Below are 19,156 nucleotides of genomic sequence, written 5' to 3' on the forward strand. Positions count from 1 at the left end.
GTTTAATTATTCCACCTATTAACGTGTTTTCCTGAAATAACAGCACCATAGTATTATTGATATGATGAGATTACTAGTTTATTTGACAAAATGAAACACCAGCTATATAGATGGTACTGTATTTGCTTAAAACATAATAAAACACAGCATAATGCTATGCGTGCCTTCTCAGAAGTAAATCTCATTGAAATTAATAGGTCTCATGCCCAGCTATAAATATACACAGGACTGCAGCCTTAATCCAGTCTCAAGCATACAATTTGTTTTGCCATAGCGATCACCACCATTACCACCACTTCCTCTTTGTCCGTAACAATGAACACTAACAGCATGAGATGACAAAATTATAGCCAAAATGGGCCAATTGAAACATAGGAAGACAACCTCACAAGCAAGCAAACAACAATAACAAAAAAGAAACAAATGCCGAACACACCTTTACAAAAAGACCAGAAGCAGCAAATGCCAGCAAAAAATCCATCCAAGACTGAGGTCAGGTTCCTACTTTAAGCTTGCAGGCCATGAAATTTGTCAGCATGCTTACTTATGTAGAGCTCTAGGAGATGGAACAGAAGGGAGGCCAATGGTACTGGCCAAGTGGAGGCCTGAGAGAACTGGGTGTGTGTGAAACTGTGTTCAGAAGTTATCTGACAGCTGGTAATAAGACAATGAAGGCATAAGAAGGTACTGGATGAAGTTTCATTGGCGTAAAATCTTGTAATGCCAGCATATGTCACTAAGAGTAGTGCATCCCAAATTCTCTGATGTGAGAGACCAGCAATTTTCTTACCCAGTGGGCCAGGGACCAGTACCTTATTTGTGCCCACTGGAAAGCATTGTGTTTGTTTTTTTCTTTCCTGGAAACTCACCAGGAAGCATCAGTGGATGGCTCACAGATTGGCACAGGACCACAGACTACCCCACCAACAGGGATAGTATATTGGGGGGGGGGGGATTATTAGCTCATCAAGGGGCTTATGAGAGGTAGGGTAACCTTGAGGATCATTTCACTTGTGTACATCAGTACTAACTGTGGGAGGACTCCAAATTGGGTGCATAAAGAAGGTTTTATTTAGAACTATCCAAGAGGGCACACAACACACAGTAACAATTCAGTCTGAGACACCATACAAGGCTAACTAAAATAAAGGTATCAAATTGGATAACGGAAACTTAGAGTTGTAGAGAGGAGATGTATATAAGTCTTGAATAGGTATCCACAGAAAGCAGAGTGTGGCTCAGACAGCCGCTGAAGGTGATACAGTAAGAGGAAGTTCTGAATGGATGGATAGAGCTTCAGTGGGTGGCAGAGAGACCATGTGTAGGTTGGATATTTATATTCTGTTTGGTGATCTCAAGAGGTATTTAATGTTCCCAAACAAAGTACCAAGAGTTTGAGTGCTTTCCTATGGAACTGACAGAAAGGGCAGTTTCGTAGATCGTCTTAATTACAGATTAACAAAACAATGATTGGATGTAGGGCAACCCCAAGATAGATGGATAGGGAAATTACCTGGGAACAGAGCTGGGAGTAGGTAGGAGATATGGTCTTACTCGCCTTAGTGCAATGGGATCTCCTTTGTCTACAGTATAAGAGGGTATGTAGAAAGCCTGGGAGGAGGACAGATTAATCAGCACACCCAATTATCCTTTATTTTGGTAGTACCTAGATCCTTCACATGTCTTTGGGTCAATCTGCCCTTCCCATGGGAAACTTTCTAGTGTTCCAAAGGTCATTGTGACCTCTTGGCTCTAGATATGAAAATATAAATACCCTATATACACCGTGGGGGTATAGGGAATGCTTACAGTATGGTGCCACTGGTCAGGTGGATGCACATTCTCAACTGATGCGTATTCATTTGCCCCTGCTGAAAGTGACGGTAGTCCTCTTTCTGTTATACATTCAGTTGTGTGCTGCTATTCAGCACAAGCTTTACACAGCACAACCAATACTCAGCTCTATATAGAATCATAGAATCATAGAATCGTAGAGTTGGAAGAGACCACTAGGGCCATCCAGTCCAACCCCCTGCCATGCAGGAAATCCAGATCAAAGCATCCCTGACAGATGGCCATCCAGCCTCTGTTTAAAGACCTCCAAGGAAGGAGACTCTATCACCTTCCGAGGAAGTGCATTCCACTGCCGAACAGCCCTTACTGTCAGGAAGTTCCTCCTAATGTTCAGGTGGAATCTCTTTTCCTGTAGCTTGCATCCATTGTTCCGGGTCCTGTTCTCTGGAGCAGCAGAAAACAAGCTTGCTCCCTCCTCAATATGACATCCTTTCAAATATTTAAACAGGGCTATCATATCACCTCTTAACCTTCTTTTCTCCAGGCTAAACATCCCCAGCTCCCTAAGTCGTTCCTCATAGGGCATGGTCTCCAGACTCCATATGCAGTGATTTATGTTAAACAACCTTGATGTAGAATCTTGGTTATGGTGTGACTCAATCGGAGGCACTTGCTACCTTCGGGAGAAAAATAATATTGCCGGACTGTGGGAGATATATGTGGTGGTCAGAAGCTACATGATGCATCTTGCCTGCCATAGTTTGAAGTGCTGACCTAGAAGGAGATAGCTTACATTTGCTTGATGTTTATGGGCATTAATTTGTTCTACAATACTTGTCAGAATCTGGTACATTTTGTAATAATAATATTGTTGTTGTTGTTGCTGTAATATATAGCATGTTTAATGTTTTAGATATATAGAAGAGTTATATGAATGTTATAGTATACTGGGATATGATGAAAATGATGGGAGGTAAAGTAATAGTAGAAATAATTGGTGGCTCAAAAGGATACGTGTGGCCTGGTGCAGTAATGTGCAGATGTGTGGTGGAGGAATTTCTCAGGGATTGCTTGTGGGAAACAGAAAGCAGGGATGTGAACAGGCCGGTACTGGGGGTTGGGGTGAATGAGGTTGACATGGAAAAGAGGTTTGGTATGTTTTAATTATTAAATGAATTAAGATGAAGCCTGTAAAAGTTTGGGGTAGGATAATGTTATGCCAATATTGGTGGATGATGGCACTTCTGTCTGCACATATCTTCCTACTGAAACCTATGTGTTTTCTGAAATAAAGTTTTACTTATTGCATTACATAAGGGTTGTTTATGTTTACTGAACTCTGGGGAGAAAAGGTAGTTTTCTCTGAGGGAATGTGATGGGTGAAGGGGTTTTATTACCAGAGATTGTTGATCATATTCCTTTGTTATTAACAAGCAGAAGCAAAGGAGCTAACTTGTCTGGAGAATACCCATTTTCTTAGGAACACAGGCAGAAAAAGTAAACAGGGGAGGGGGATTCATGAGAACAGAAAAGAAAAATAATGTTTTACTTTTGTAACAAATGAGAAGGTAGCCTGTCAAGGATTTGAAATTGTGTGTCCTTTAAATATGCCTTGCTAATGCTTGCTATTTAGTTCTGACAACAACCATCCCTGTTGTACACCTCGAGTTGCTGAATAAAGGTTTGCTGAATTTTACTACTGAGCCTGGATTTCTGAACTAGGAAGGTTACAGGATCTGACAGTGGTTGAGGTTTTCACCTTAGTCAATCTGCGATCATAAGTGAACCACTGTTACTTTATCTGTGATTTCACATCTGCCCAATGGGGGTAATACTGGTCACTGACCTTGTATGGTTATTGTAAGGATTAAAGAGATAATGCATTGAACTGCTCTGAACATTTAGAAGTGCTATATAAATATGCAGGGTTTATTACTGTGCAAATTTACAAGGCTGTAGAAATAAAGAGCAATTAAGAAATGAGTCTGCATTGCAAATTCAGCATAAGTACACTATAAGACATGCCATTTATCAAACCCTGTGCCGTCACAGGAATGGTTGCAGATGCCTACTCAAGGATTAAGTTGTCATTTCCAACACAGAAAAGATTATTGTCAGGCTGATCATTTATAATCAGCATTTTCTCTCAAGATAAGTGATGACTGTTAGAAAAAAATCACAATAGCTTAGTTTTAAAAAAACAAAAACAAAAATATGATTGCAAGTTGTTTGATTCTGACTTTCAGCTGAGCATTTGTGATTCAGTCAAATGTCACCATCCAATTGCAGAGTGGTCCCTCCCTTTCGGAAAGCATCTCAGCCCTTAACAGGCTTACCAAAGTGTAAGTAATTTCTGGAGAATGCAATGTGTTTCATAACTAACGAGTTTGCTCTTTCGAAGTAACATGGACTGACACACTGACAAAAACTCATTAAAATGGAGTTTCATTAGCTATTTCTGCAGCCCTTCCCATGCTAAATGCCATTCTGTTTTGAAGAAGCGCATATGAAGGAAAGGAGAGGTCAACTGAAAGCTGTTTTAGAGAATAATTTTTTTTGTTCAATGTGATTTGCTATAGGAAATATTTAAAAACAAATCAAAACACCTTGCTTGTTTCCAGCAAGGCAGCATGGTGTGGAAATAGTATTTTTGAAATAACTATTCCGAGGGCAAAGAAAAGAATTGGAAGCAGGGGGACAATTAGTTACCATGGTCGGTTGCAGCAAAACCAACAGTCTTTTGGCATTTTGAAGACTACCGAGTTTTATTTGGCATTAACTCTCATGGGAGTAAATTAGACATAGGAATAAAATGCTCCATACACTTGTTTTAGGACTGTAACTCCCAGCATTCCTCATTATTGGCTCTTGTGGCTTTTTGTACAATGCCATGTATATTGATGGTGCTAAATAAATAAAGAAGGGCTAAGGCTGCTTCTTCCCAGGACAGCAACTACAACAAGGGCACTAGCTTCTACTTGTTGCTTGAAATATCAAGTAATTAGTTACATTTGTGAATTGTTCACCAGATATAGAATTCTAAAGGAAAAGTGACCATGTTCCTTCCACCACCTCAGACATGGCATTTTTGAAGAGACTGGAAGGAACAATGAGCTGATGAAAATTCAGATTGCTTCACTGACGCAGCCCATCCAAGACTGGAAAACTGTGATTTCTGCCCAAATCAAATGTGTACTTAGCAATACTTGTCCCTAAAATTTAGAACTATAATCTAAAGATAGTTTAATAGAGAGGGGGAAGGAAATTTCTGGAGAACTGTTAGCATGAATTGGGACGCATGCAGTTTAACATAAAGACCTTGAGATTACATATGTGAGTAAGGGGCCTTTCCTACTCAGGTCTTCTAGAACCTTCTCAGTAATAATGTTGACATGTGCGTCCTGATCTTAAAGGTTTCTGGGAAAGGATATAATAGTATAACCCACTGGATTATTTCCTACATTTTCACAGCCCTTTCAAAATCATGTTAATGAATATGATACAAAGAACGGTGCTTGGAAGCATTACTTTTTTGGACTAGAGAAACTCTTCAACCTAGGAGATTCTGGAAGTCATAGTCCAAAAAGTAACTAAATCAGGATACATACCGCAAAATGTAGCGTGGCGGCAGCAATTCTAGGGTCAGGGAGTGCGCACCATTCACACGCTCCCTAACCCTAGTACGTTCTCCATATGTCAAAATGGCAGTGCCCTGTCTACATGGGTCCCATTTTGACGTGATGACCGCATCATGTCCAAACGGCGCGGCGCAGCCATGACGTACTGGCGCCGTTACAGGGCGTACGTATCACCACGCCAGCGATACGGAAGAGAAAGGGGCCGAGCGGCCCCTTTCTCTCTTTCCCCGCTGCTGTCGGGGTGTCCTGGGGCATGAAGCCCCAAGGACACCCCTTTCCAGGCTGTGGGGAAGTGGTGTTTTGCTGCTTCCCCGAGGCCTGGAAAAGCGGCAGATCGGGGCCTCCAGGGCTGCCGTTGTGGCCACTCAGGCCCCGATCCGTCGGGGAAAGGGGTGGGTGCAGGCCGCCCCAAAAGGGGCAGTCTGTATCCCACCTAAGTTCTGTAAAAAAACAACCACCACCAAATAGGAATACAGACCTCTAGATCTAAACATATCAACAAGTCCCAAGTAGAGTAGAATTAGTGAATCATTTGTTGACTTTTAAGTTAACATTAAGTGAACACTGAGTCTTGTCTAGTAGGGACTTAAGTCTGATACTGTCTTTCTTATCTGAAAAGGTTGGAACCAGAAGTGTTTTCAATTTTGGAGTTTTTTGGATTTTGGAATACCTGAATTTTCACATACATACATAATGCAATATCTTGGAGATGGGACGCAAGTCTAAACACAAAATTAATTTATGCTTCATATACACATAGCCTGAAGATAATTTTAGATAATATTTTAAATAATGTTGTGCATAAAACAAAGTGTGTGTACATTGAACAGTCAGAAAGCAAAGGTGTCACTCTCTCAACTACCCATGAAAAAGTTTTGGTTTTTGGAGTATTTCAGAATTTGGAATTCCAGATAAGGGAGACTCAGCCTGTACTATGGTTATGCCTAATGTGAAAACAGTACATTTAAGCACCAAGTGATTCCCATACTTAACCAACCTACTGAACATGAACCAGGAGGATTTGACACTCTGGTTAATGTGAACATTATTAGACTGGAGACATTTGGAAACCACCTGGAAGCCATTCTAGACTAGAAATTATAAATAAAATAAATTAATGACAAATACAATCGGTAAGGAAAATGTTCCAATATGCAATAAAATACAAAAACAAACAAATGAGTTCTAGAACAGATTAACCCTGAGCTTTCCCTGGAAGCCAGGCTGATGAAACCAAGGCTGTCATACTTTAGACACATCATGTGAAGAAATGGCTTACTAGAAAAGACAATAATGCTAGGAAAGGTAGAGGGCAGTAGGAAGGGAGAAAGACCACATGCTAGATGGCCAGACTTAATCAGGGACGTCACAGGCCTGAATTTACAGGACCTGATCAGAGCAGTGGAGGATAGGGGCATTTGGAGATGTCTCATCCACTGGGAAGCCATGAACTGTAGCCGACTCGAGGATGTTTAACAACAGACAAGAAAGGAAGCTGCCTTATGCCAAGTCAAGGCTGTTTGTTCATCAAGCCCAATATCATCTACACAAGCTGGCAGAAGCTAGGGTCTCAAGGAGAGGCCTTTCACATCAAGCCCACAATATGGCTTGTTAGTACAGTAGAGATTTTAAGAACTGGACAGTCTTCATTAAAATGAAAGAGCAACCCAGCTTGCTTTGTATTAATGCTTTATTTCTGAACTTGCTGTTTCTAATCTCATCCCATTTGTACCTTGCCTCCCTTCAACCAGCAATTAAACTTTTTTTTCTATGTTTTACATCTCCCATCTTTTCATGAGATCATGTTTAACTTTGATGGCTCAGAAAAAAAGATATTGCTGGTTCAGAAAAGCAGCATTGTTTTTCCTCCTCCTAGTTGAATGTAGAAACTGTTCTTTGAAATTCCTTTTTGATGACTGATGCTAAAATCGTTTAATTAGATTCCCTCTGAAGTAGGGACTGGCAGCCAAGGCGGGTGAAAGACAGAGATGAGATAAGCAATGAACTCATTACAAATCCTGCTAGTTTTTCTTTGATTTATTGTGACATCTGTCAATAAGCATATTCAGATATTTTTGTCACCTTTCTGTCTGGTTCCCAAGTAAGGCAAGTTTGGAGAGAGGAATTAAGAAATCCCTAGTGGTTTGATAATAGTAGGAGTTAGGTTTACCATTTACTACTTTAAAATGTTTGCATTTCACTGTACTATTTTGAATTCAAGGTGGTTAACAACAAGAATTTGGAAGTAACATGTTAGAAGCAGTGAGACATTTCCTTTTTGAGTAAGGAGAGTATAATGACATTTTTGTGTGTGAAATAACATAAAATTGTAATGTCGAGGGGCTTGGGGATGTAACAAATAATGTTTACACATAACTTCTAAAACTTTATTTAAGGGTGCATCTGAGGGGATCTGAGTCTATTTGTGCCATTTTTCAAATATAGTTTTGTAAAAAATAAAAAAGCAAAAAAGCATCACCATACTCACACAGTGACATTAAAAATATTAATATGTAATGCTGCTGTATTACTCTTTTTTTAAAGAAAAAAAATGGTAACTGGTCTTGAGTATTGCAGTTACAGACTAATACCTTACAGTTACAGATCCAAAGCTGTACTATATTCAGTAAGACTATTCTGTGCCAATTGGAAGCTGAACGAATTTCCTACACCCAACCTGGTAGCTAGCTGTTACGACGGAACATGAGGCTGGGATATGTTATTTAGGCATGGTATAGACCACGCAAAAGTGCCGTGATGCTGCCGATTTTAGGGTTAGGGACCATGCGGCAACTACATGGTCCCTAACCCTAAGACATGCCAGTGGCGCAATAATGGTGGGATCCCATGTACACGGGTGCCACTGTTATGATGTAACTGATGCATAGCATCTGCACATCACGCCACGCCATTTACATCATGACATAATTATGGCAGCACAAAAAGAACCCGTTTTTTCCAGGTTCTTTTTACTCCGGAGTGAGGGCACGTGGTTTGGGGGCTGTGCCATCCCTCCGGAGTAAAAACAGGCACCCGCAGACTGCTGTTTTGCGGTGGTCTGTACTAGGCCTTAGTTACACTGATGTTACTAACCCATGTAGAATATTGGTGGATATTTGATGCTCTCCTATCAACAGTAATGTTGCGTAGATTACAACCCTTATAATTCCATCGCCCACATAACTGGCTGAGGAGTTTTGTGAGTTAGAAGCTACCACTTTAAAGAAAGTGGATACAATATGAGTCAGCTTCTTCTAACCTGATGCTCTCCAGATGTGTCAGGAGACAGTCTTCATCTACAGTTAGCATGGTCAGTGGCTGCAAGAAGTACTTCATTCACCAATTTTATTTTGCTCAATATATTTCCCAATCATTCATCCAGGAAGGCATCCAAAGGTCTTTGCAGAAGAGGTGAGCAGGCATGGAAATCACAAGCGAGGCTGCCACCTGGCAGGGGCATGAGGCACATCTGGTTCCACATTTTGAATTTGAGAGCTGCTTAACATGCAGAAATTAGCCATTTTTGATGGTGTGGAGTTATGATTACCATGTGTTAGGCCTAAATATCCTAATGGGACCAGATTCTATCTGATCATGGAAGCTAAGGAGGGTCAGGTTAGTATTTAGACAGGAGACCACCAATGAATATTATGTGCTGTAGACTATATTTCAGAGGGAGGAATTAGAAAACCACCCCTGGGTATTCCTTGCCTAAGAAAACCCTATTAAATTCATGGTCACCATAAGTTGACATGTGACTTGAAGACACACACACATACACACACGTGCACAATATCTATGTTTCACATTACAGTTAAAGAACAGAAACCAGGTTTTTTTTAAAGTTGGCAACTGTAGTTTTGGGAATATTGAGGAACTAAATCCACAAATCAGACTATAGAAGATACAGCTGGACATACTTAGATAGTTCAGGTGTGTCCATTTGGAGGACAAAATTGGAAGGAAGTAGAAGAGGAAAAAAACAAACAAAACAGAAGGGAGTTTCATAGCAAACCAGAAAGTGCAAAAGCATGATTTTTGTCAGCACTAGTTTGCCCAGGCTGCGTGGAATTACAGTGGACCCTTGTTATATGCTGGGGTTTGGTTCCAAGAACCCCCATGTATAACAAAATCCATGTATGCTCAAGTCCCATTAAATATAATGACATAGCAAAATGATGTCCCTTATAAAAAATGGAAAATCAAGGTTTGATATTTGAAATTTATACTTTTTTGGAACATTTTCAAACTGTGTATACTTGAATCCGTGTATAAAAAAATCAGTGTATAAGAAGGGCCGACTGTATATTTTATCAATCATCCACCTCCCCAAACCGGGCCAGTCTTTTGCCTATACAGAAGAACCTTCATTCCTCCAACCAGACGCCCTGGGGAGTTGCAGCAGGGAAAGGTTCTGGCTTGAGCTTTATGATGCCCACTGTTGAGCTCCCCATCTATACATCTGGAAGCCCCACATGGAATTCCCAAGTCCAGGCCCCTGCACCAGGTGACACCCGCGGGGGGGGGGGGACATCACTGAACACAGTTACAGTATCTTGTATCTTATCACCTTGAATATAACAGATTTCAGCACAAGGATGATGGCTAAGAGCTACTGTGAGACTCGGTGTAGATCTCATTAATTTCAATGGGGTGTGAGCAGGAACATGCTTGGAGTGATTGTCCCCAAACAAACAAAAATGAGATGGCATTTACGCCAAAGGACAACATGAAGACAACACAGCTTGATTGACAATCCAGTCCAGTCCAGTCCAATCTAATCTGATCCAGTCTAAATCAAATCAATGCAATATAACCTAGAATAAGTTCACTGATTCTGACACCCCATACTTGGAATCATGGCTTGAAACCTGCTGTTAGTCCCCACGAAAGCAGAGCAATTGAATAAATGAGCTCTACCTAAATGCTGAATCATCATTCAACAATTGACTTAATGGGACTACTTGAGATGGGACTAACCAATAGGATATAGACTAGGGATGCCAGGTGAAATATGAGACAGGGCTGTAAATGTATAGAAGATGGAATTTAACCATGCAAGCTGAAATGGTCATGCAAATTTTTTTTTGCTGAAAGTCCCTCTTCTACACCACTATTAAATGATACATGGAGCCCTGTCCCATGTTTCACCTAGCAAACACAATACAGATCCATACCCCCATACTCTGTGGCAAGGAACTGCTGTGAAGAAACCAAAACAAGCTTCCTTTAACTGATGCATTGATCTCAAGTCTATCTGGAGAGAGACAACATGAAACTCAACCAATCATACAGAACTATCATTTGAATGAGTCTTGTAGACTTTTCCATAGAGTCTGTGAAAGTTACCTTCTGGAGGCCAAGGCCCTACACATAATATGCACCAGTGTAGTTATGGTAAATCTCATGGTTGCACAGGTGACTTTGAGCTCACCTGTCATGCAACGGTTGATTAGGTCTACAATCACCAGATCAAAAGTGTAAGAGGGGCTGTGTGAGATAGTGCTTGCAGAACAATTGGTTGTACTAGGGGACCTTAAACAAATAGTGAAGACTTCCTTCATGATTTCTGGGCTGGTGTACTGTCCCAACAGGATTCCAGTCTTGCGACTGATGCTGAGTACCTCATTTTTTACTTCAGAGTGAGCAATGATGTGCACCAGTGTGAGTGGGCAGCACAGCAAATGTTGATTTGGAGTGCAGAGATAACTGGGGAAATTTGGGACAGTTTTGGGGCCAGAATATTCTGGGAGCAACCCAGAGTATTCTGGCCAATGTAGATCTGCCATTGGTCAGGGTTCAGGAAAGGAGGGAAAAATTAAACCTCAGTTCCCTGCCATACATATACTTAGTTCTTCTGAGCTTCTCCATTCACCATTGCTACTGCTAGCAGTTATTCATAGAGGTAAAAGTGACATATTTAGCACACTGTATAGTTTGCACTGTATGTGTCCTTTCCACCTGGCAGCTAGCAAAGCACAGATCACAAGAGACAGCAAAATGCATTAACTACGAAAAGCTCAAGAAACTAGTAAAGGTAAAATAAATGAAACATAATATTCAAAGTCAAGGTGTAATGAAAGGCAAGGTGTAGTTTCTTCGCTATATTAAAGAATGACATTTTTGGTTTAACTAAGGCTACTTGTGAATAAAGTGATTAAGGTATATAGCTTCTGTCAACCACATTCTGCTTACTCAGGAACAATCCTCTGGTTTTTAATGGAATTGTTTGGAATAAATGGGTTGAGAGTTGTTAACTAAATTGTCCACATGCAATCTGTGTTACAAATTGCATAAACACACAGTCCAGATGGAGAATCCTGGATTGCTGCCAGGTCTCCTGGGATTTCTTGTGTACAGCACAGTGTGATGACATGAGGGCGGGGAACATTGGCAGGGAAGGAAATTATTGTGACTACATTGTTTTGTTCGTTTTTTTTTACCTGGCACTGAAGTTCCCAATGCAACAAATACAACTGCGGTTACTGAATCCTTCAGGCCAATGGTGCAGCCAAAATGGGATGCCAAATCCCCAATGAAGGCAGTCAGAAGGCCGATCATTAGGATGGATACAACAAAACAGGCCCAACCATTCCAGTAGTCCGTTGGGGGGACAAAGGCAAATAGGACTTTCCAGAAGACGGTCAGAAAGTGCATCACATAATCAAAGCAAGAAGGGAGCTTCTCTTCCCCACATTCATCATCATCATCATCTTCTCCTGGAATATGAACATCAAAGAGATAGAAAGAGAGAAAGAAAGGAAAAAGAGAGTTATCATTGGAAAATTGACCTTTCTGGTCCACACTGGCTGATGCACATAACCAAGGGATTTGTGGTGATGCTTCTCAAATAATAAGACTGGAAAAGACCAACTGGGATCAAGAGAAGTGGCCTTAATGGATGAATGATCCAGGAAATAAAATCAAATAAAATGGAATAATTATTTTTTTAAAAAATGAAAGCTTAGATCAAGGAGTAGGGAATGTGTGCTCTCTCCAACTGTTGTTGAACTGCAACTCCCATCAGCTTTAGGAAATCATAGCTAGTAGAGTCTCCAGGTGTCCCTTCTTTTATGGGCTGTCCTCTATTTGAGGTTTAGACATGCCAACGAGATGCCAAAATAACCATATTTTTGGGTGTGGGCACAAAGACAGAAATATGTGCATCATGTAATTTAGGAATGTGAACAATATGTTGATTTTATAGGGAACCACATGGCTAAGTCAATGGAAATCAATACATTCATTTGGTATTTAGGTAGAATACAAACTTGCTAATAACTAATATCTAGTATGTAAAGGGGTCTTGTAGCACTTTTGAGACTCAAATCTAATCAGCATTGCAGAAATAATGCAGTTTGACATTGCTTTAATTGCCAGGGCTCAGTGCTATGGAATTCGGAAATTTGTAAGATATTTAGCCTTCTCTGTCAGAGAGCTGTGATGCCACAGCAAACTACAAATACTAGAATTCCATAGCACTGAGCCATGTCAGATAAAGCATTGTCAAACAGAATTATTTCTGCAATGCAGATTATGTCTCACTGAGATTAATATAGTCCTTCCTCCTTTCTTGCAGACTTGGGATCCACATCCCTTGACTATCCATGGGAGGTGAATGGAGGGGGTTAAAATGGGGCATGTGCCCACGGCATGTACCTGCATGCCCCTATTCAAGGCAATTGGGCTTGAATATGCACGATTTCCTGTTTTTGCGTGGGGTGTGTGTGTCCTGAATGGATCCCCCACGAAAATGGAAGGAGGACTGTAGTTACCTCCTGTCATGAATTTCAATTGTCCCTTATTGCAATTTTGAAAGCTTGGTAACACCAACAGCTAGTAATGAGCACTGATGGGAGATGCACTCCAACAACTTTTGGAAGGATACATGTTGTTCATTCTTTTCATACATAACATGGGTCCAAATCCAGTTATTAGTCCCAACTAGAATAGACTCATTAACTCATTTGGATTCATGTACAGTACGTGTTGACTCACCATTCAGTGATTGAGTCAGGGGGTCTACTCTGGCTGGGCCTAACTAATAGGATTCAGGACATGATATTGTATATTCATCTGCTTTATTATTTCTGCTTAATACAGCTTCAAAGCCAGCTGACTGATAATTTTGGTCACTCTGGCAGGAGTTACCACCCACAATAAACACAAAATCTTTCCCAAACCTGCTTGTACACCCCAATACACACACATCACCACTGCAACACAGCAGACTATTAAAGTGATTTGCTTACAGTGATGAAGATCCACTTCACTTTGACACTCTGCGAAATTAGTATTTTAACAGCAATTCACTATGTTTTAAAGGACAGATGATATAATGGTACATAGACAATATCACTTTTTAAATGGGGCTTTGAATCCATTACAGAATATTTTTAGTGATTGTTTGCCCATGATCAAAGTGTGTGTGTGTATCTCCTTTATAGTGTCCTTTTGAGGAACTGAAAAACTGTAGGATAACATGCAGCCATCACTCAGGCAAATGGGTGCTTAATTAAGAGCAGGAGCAATTTTGTTCTAAGGGAGCATCATGCTCACTGTCCCTTCAAAGTGGCAGCAAGGGCATAGACTAGCTTGTCCATAGTGATCAAAAATCCCACCACTGACACGTGCCTATGGCTATGTATATGCTGGGGGGAAAACCCAATGATTCTGACATTTAAAAATTAAATCTCTGCATCCTGATGTCACATGAAGAAATTCAGCAGCCTGTAATTATGCACAAAAGTTGTGGTCTGCCAGCCCACTTGTCATGCCTCTTGTGGCAGTTGTTCCACTGCTCTTGTGGATGGAGCACATGGCAGAACTGCTCTCCATGATCCAGCACACTTTCAATGGTCCAATGCATTGGTTTCTCCTAATTAGGCTAAAAGTATTTCCTGTCAAGCCCAGCTCTTTGTCTGTACAACAACTTCACCTACCTGGACTTAACCCCCATCTCCTCCTCTTTCTTTTTCCAATCTCTGTTTCCCAGTTCCCACGGTCAGTTTCTTGCACAGAACACTTGGCTCCTATCCTTGACATTTCCAAGGACAGTTAGACATTGGCTGGGCATCTGCTGATGACCAGGTCCTACCCTGCTCCCCACTGGCAATCCTAGAAACCTTCTTGCCTTGCTTCTCCTTCTCATTGCTATTGCCACCCATTCCCATTTGCAAAGAGTAAGCCAGCAGTGAAAGCTGCGAGGAAAAGAACACCCACACCCACACACAAAATCAATGATCCCTGGACTAATGTTTCCCTTCTACACCATTACTGACCCATCCAGATGAACTCTAAATTAGTAAGAGGAAGTAAAGGGGAAGAAAAGAAAAAACCCAGAGCAAATATCATCACCACACACATGAACATTTTACTTACTTTTCTTAGATGGTTCTTCAGTGGAGCAATGGGTAAAATTCAAGCATTAAATTTCCAGCAAACTTTAGAAATTCCTCTAAACGTTTTTGCATTTTTCAGCAACATCCCATTTACAAATGCTACCCCTTTCCCCAGTTGCTACTGAGTGTGGGCCTAGAACATCTGCTTTACTTTTCAAAGTGCCATATTGATGCTGATTTCTGATGCTAATGTGGGAACTTCTATGGATGAGAGGAAATGTTTCTTCTTTTTCTGAGGATGTGCAGATGTGTTACAGGCTACAAACTTGCAGAACCATTTCATCAAGCTTGATCATAGAAAGGAAAGCATGTTTGTATGAAATGATTCTAGAGGGGTACCAGTATTTCAAAACCATTCCCTGTGCCTTGCTCCACAAATTTCCAATGCACTACCCCATCATAGATGGAAGGTGACTTTGGTTCTTACAGGTTGTGCCAGCAGAGCTTAGGGCTTTGACTGTAGCCCTGGTGGTGGACTGTGTTTCTGTTTTCCTAGGAACAGCTAGCTAACTATGGAAAAACTCATCACCTGAAGAATATCCACCATACCAGAGAATCTTAGAGATGGAAGGCACCATGAGGGCCATCTTGTCTAATCCCCCACCATGTAGGAATACACAACTGTAGCACTGCTAAAAGATGCCTATGTAACCTCTGCTTGAAAACCTTCAAAGCTGGAGAGTTCACTAACCTTAGAGGAAGCCTGTTCCACTGCTGAGTAGCTTCTATATTTTTTAAAAAAATATTATTCATAATGTTTAGGCAAAATCTCTTTTCTTGTAACTTGTAAGGCCTTTGACAAGGTTTCCCATGACATTCTTGCAAACAAGCTTGTAAAATGTGGGCTAGACAAAGTAACTGTTACATGGATTTGTAACTGGTTGACTGGCCGAACTCAAAGGGTGCTCAACAATGGCACCTTTTCATCCTGGAGAGAAGTGACCAGTGGGGTCCCACAGGGCTCTGTCCTGGGCCCAGTGTTATTCAACATCTTTATCAATGACCTGGATGACAGAATTGGGAGCATACTTATCGAATGTGCAGATGACACCAAATTAGGAGGAATAGCTAATACTCCAGAGGACAGGATCAACATTCAAAATGATCTGAATAGACTAGAAAGCTGGGCCAAAGCTAACAAAATTAAGTTCAACACAGAGAATTGTAAGGTACTGCACTTAGGGCAGAAAAATAAAATGCACAGATATAGGATGGGGGACACCTGGCTGAATGAAACTACGTGTGAAAGGGATCTGGGAGTCCAAGTAGACCACAAGTTGAACATGAGTCAACAGTGCGACGCGGCAGCTAAAAAGGCCAATGCAATTTTAGGCTGCATCAATAAAAGTATAGTGTCTAGATCAAGAGAAGTAATAGTGCCACTGTATTCTGCTCTGGTCAGGCCCCACCTGGAATATTGTGTCCAGTTCTGGGCACCACAATTCAAAAAGGACATTGAGAAACTGGAGCATGTCCAGAGAAGTGCGACTAAAATGGTGAAAGGTCTGGAAACCATGCCCTATGAGGAACGACTCAGGGAGCTGGGAATGTTTAGCCTGGAGAAAAGAAGGTTAAGAGGTGATATGATAGTCCTGTTTAAATATTTGAAAGGATGTCATATTGAGGAGGGAGCAAGCTTGTTTTCTGCTGCTCCAGAGAACAGGGCCCGGAACAATGGATGCAAGCTCCAGGAAAAGAGATTCCACCTCAACATTAGGAAGAACTTCCTGACAGTAAGGGCTGTTCGACAGTGGAACACACTCCCTCGGAGTGTAGTGGAGTCTCCTTCCTTGGAGGTCTTTAAGCATCTGTCAGGAATGCTTTGATTTGGATTTCCTGCATGGCAGAATGGGGTTGGACTGGATGGCCCTTGTGGTCTCTTTCAACTCTACGATTCTATGATTCTATGATTCTATGAATCCATTAATTCACATTGTAGTCTCTGGAGCAGCAGAAAAAAAGCCGGCTCCATCTTCTACATGACATCCCTTCAGATATTTAAAGATGGACATTATGTTACCTCTCAGTCTTCTGTTATAAAAAGTAACCATACCTTGTCAATATCCTTTCTGAGCTCTGGTGCCCAGAAATGGACACTGTATTCCAGATGAGGTCTCACCAAAGCAGAATAGAGTGGGATTACTTTTTCCTTTGGTCTGGCCACTATTTCGCTCTTGATGAAACCTAGATTTGCATTGGATTTTTGGCTGCTGCATCACACTACTGACTCATGTTTAGCCTGTGGTCTACTAAGACTCCTAGATCTTTTTTACATATACTACCTTCAAGCCAGGTTGAGATTCAGTTTGTTAGTTTTGGGTATTTTTGTATTCTAATCCTGTACTCTGGGGTATTAGCTACTCCCTCTAATTTGATGTCATCTACAAATTTGATAAGCATGACTTCTATCTGACAAATTGGCCATCAAAAGTATGGACTCAATAGATTGTCAATCTCCACAGGCAGATGGATTACCTGCATTGATGAAATCATAGCTCTTCAGGCTTTTTAGGTTACATCCATCTTTACCCTTATGACCAAATAAATGTGACAGTGTCATGCTGTCACATTTATCTCGCTAAATGTTTAAATGACCCCCTTCCCCCCAATCTGTGTAACAGAGGTGGAGAAAGTGAGATCTCTTGGTCACATGTAGCCCCAACCACTTTTTCAACCCCTAAAGCCCCCAGGTCATTAATCAGCAACTCGTCTCTAATTTTTAAAAAAACTTATGGGAAATTTTCACCCCAAAGCACTCAAACGCCAATAGCCTACATGGCATAGCATAGTATGACAGTTCAGCACATACAGCCACACTCTTAATTCCATCCCAACTCACTGTTTAGTCACTTGCAGTCCCTTCTTAGCCATTCTGTGGCTGGGTGGGACTGAAGAAGAATTTGGCTATGTTTCTGCAGCCAGACTTAGACTGAGGACATCTGCTGAAATCAACTGGGGTCATTAGTTGAAATCAACTGAGGACATCTTCTACTGAAATCCACTGGGGTCATTAGTCTGTATCTGGTCACTGAAACATAGCTGGAAAGTTCTGATCAATCCCCACTCTCCATCGGCTAATGAAAAGGGATGGGAAAATTGCAATGGCTAAATGGTAAGATGCAAGGCGGGACTTTTGATGGAAAAGCATATCAACCTCTACAATGATTTTTTTTAAAGACATACAGTATATAGGTTTATACCTGCATATGTTGCTAACAGAATACCTGCCATTAACAGCAATGAACTCCTGCAAAACACAGTAGATTTGCTCCCAGGATTCCTTGACCTTCAGAAAGCACAAACTGAAAAACTAGACAACGGATTGAAAACAACTACAGAAATAAGATCCTGACACTTGCAGGTTTAGCACAGTGGCATGGTGTGCCCCACTGGGTTGTAAGGTGTGACCACCCCTGCCATATATGTATGAGGCACCTTTCCCTCCTCATAGCAACCACTTCGCCAGAGTCTCTCCCAAACTCAGTGGTCCACAGTGACTACAGTGGCTGGTATTGGAATCTGGCTGTTGTCACCCTGTCACATTAGGCTCTCACAGCTTCTGAAAATGTGGCTTTACCACAACAACCACTGATGGGAAACATATTCCTCAGACCTCAGTGCCTTGCCTTATGGGTCATAATTCTGTGGCCTGGAGTCTTGTGAAGTCTGGAAATTATGGGGCTCTTGAGTCTGATCTGTGCCATTTCTGGGTGCTTCCCATCTTGACACAGTCACTGACAAACAACCACAGAAGCAACCCAAAGTATTCAGTTATCAAAATGGCAGTTAGGATGGTATGGCTATGGTCCTTCAGACCCAAAATCCAGCAGTGTGGCCCTTTGGGCTCCAGACTATGTCCACCAATCCTTACTCAGGCAACTGTCCATTCATGCTTCATTTGCGATACCAATTTGGGAGAGCACAAAAATTTATTTTTGGAGTCATAATTCCCAGGATCCTTAGCTGGCACAGCCAGTGGCCGTGTTGGCAGGAAATTCTGGCTGTTGCAGGGATGCAGATTCAAAAAAGTAATATTTCCAAGCACTGTGAAGTGGACTTTGAGAAAAGGCATTTTGTTGCCCAACGTTTTGAGTATCTTGTTCAGTTGTTTGCAACACCTGATGCAATTCTTGTTCGTGAAGTGCTGTGGAGCACAAAAATGGATATCATCTTCTAAAAGTGCTACAAAAGCGATAGAGCACTGGACAGCTGTTAAAAGCCTGCCCTTGCTGTGTGCCAGCCACATTTTCACAGCAAGACAATGATCCATTTTACAATGAAGGAAGGAAAATGCTGCTACAGTGTTTTCTTCTTTATGCAAGG

The 19,156-nt window shown here is 41.3% G+C and overlaps 1 protein-coding gene across 7 annotated transcripts in view; it reads right to left on the bottom strand.

The window, feature by feature from the left end:
* SLC8A1 (solute carrier family 8 member A1) overlaps nt 1–19,156 on the bottom strand; it is a 374,303-nt gene that overhangs the window by 17,117 nt on the left and 338,030 nt on the right. For all 7 annotated transcript variants that reach the window (XM_089529038.1, XM_089529039.1, XM_089529043.1 and 4 more), the window contains one exon: nt 11,876–12,151. In XM_089529038.1, the coding sequence (XP_089385164.1) occupies nt 11,876–12,151 (276 nt within the window). The remainder of the gene's footprint in view (nt 1–11,875; nt 12,152–19,156) is intronic.

The sequence above is a fragment of the Sceloporus occidentalis genome, unplaced genomic scaffold, assembly GCF_023333645.1.
Source record: "Sceloporus occidentalis isolate IW3139 unplaced genomic scaffold, rSceOcc1.0.p SCAF_6, whole genome shotgun sequence".
In the NCBI taxonomy this organism is placed as follows: Eukaryota; Metazoa; Chordata; class Lepidosauria; order Squamata; family Phrynosomatidae; genus Sceloporus; species Sceloporus occidentalis.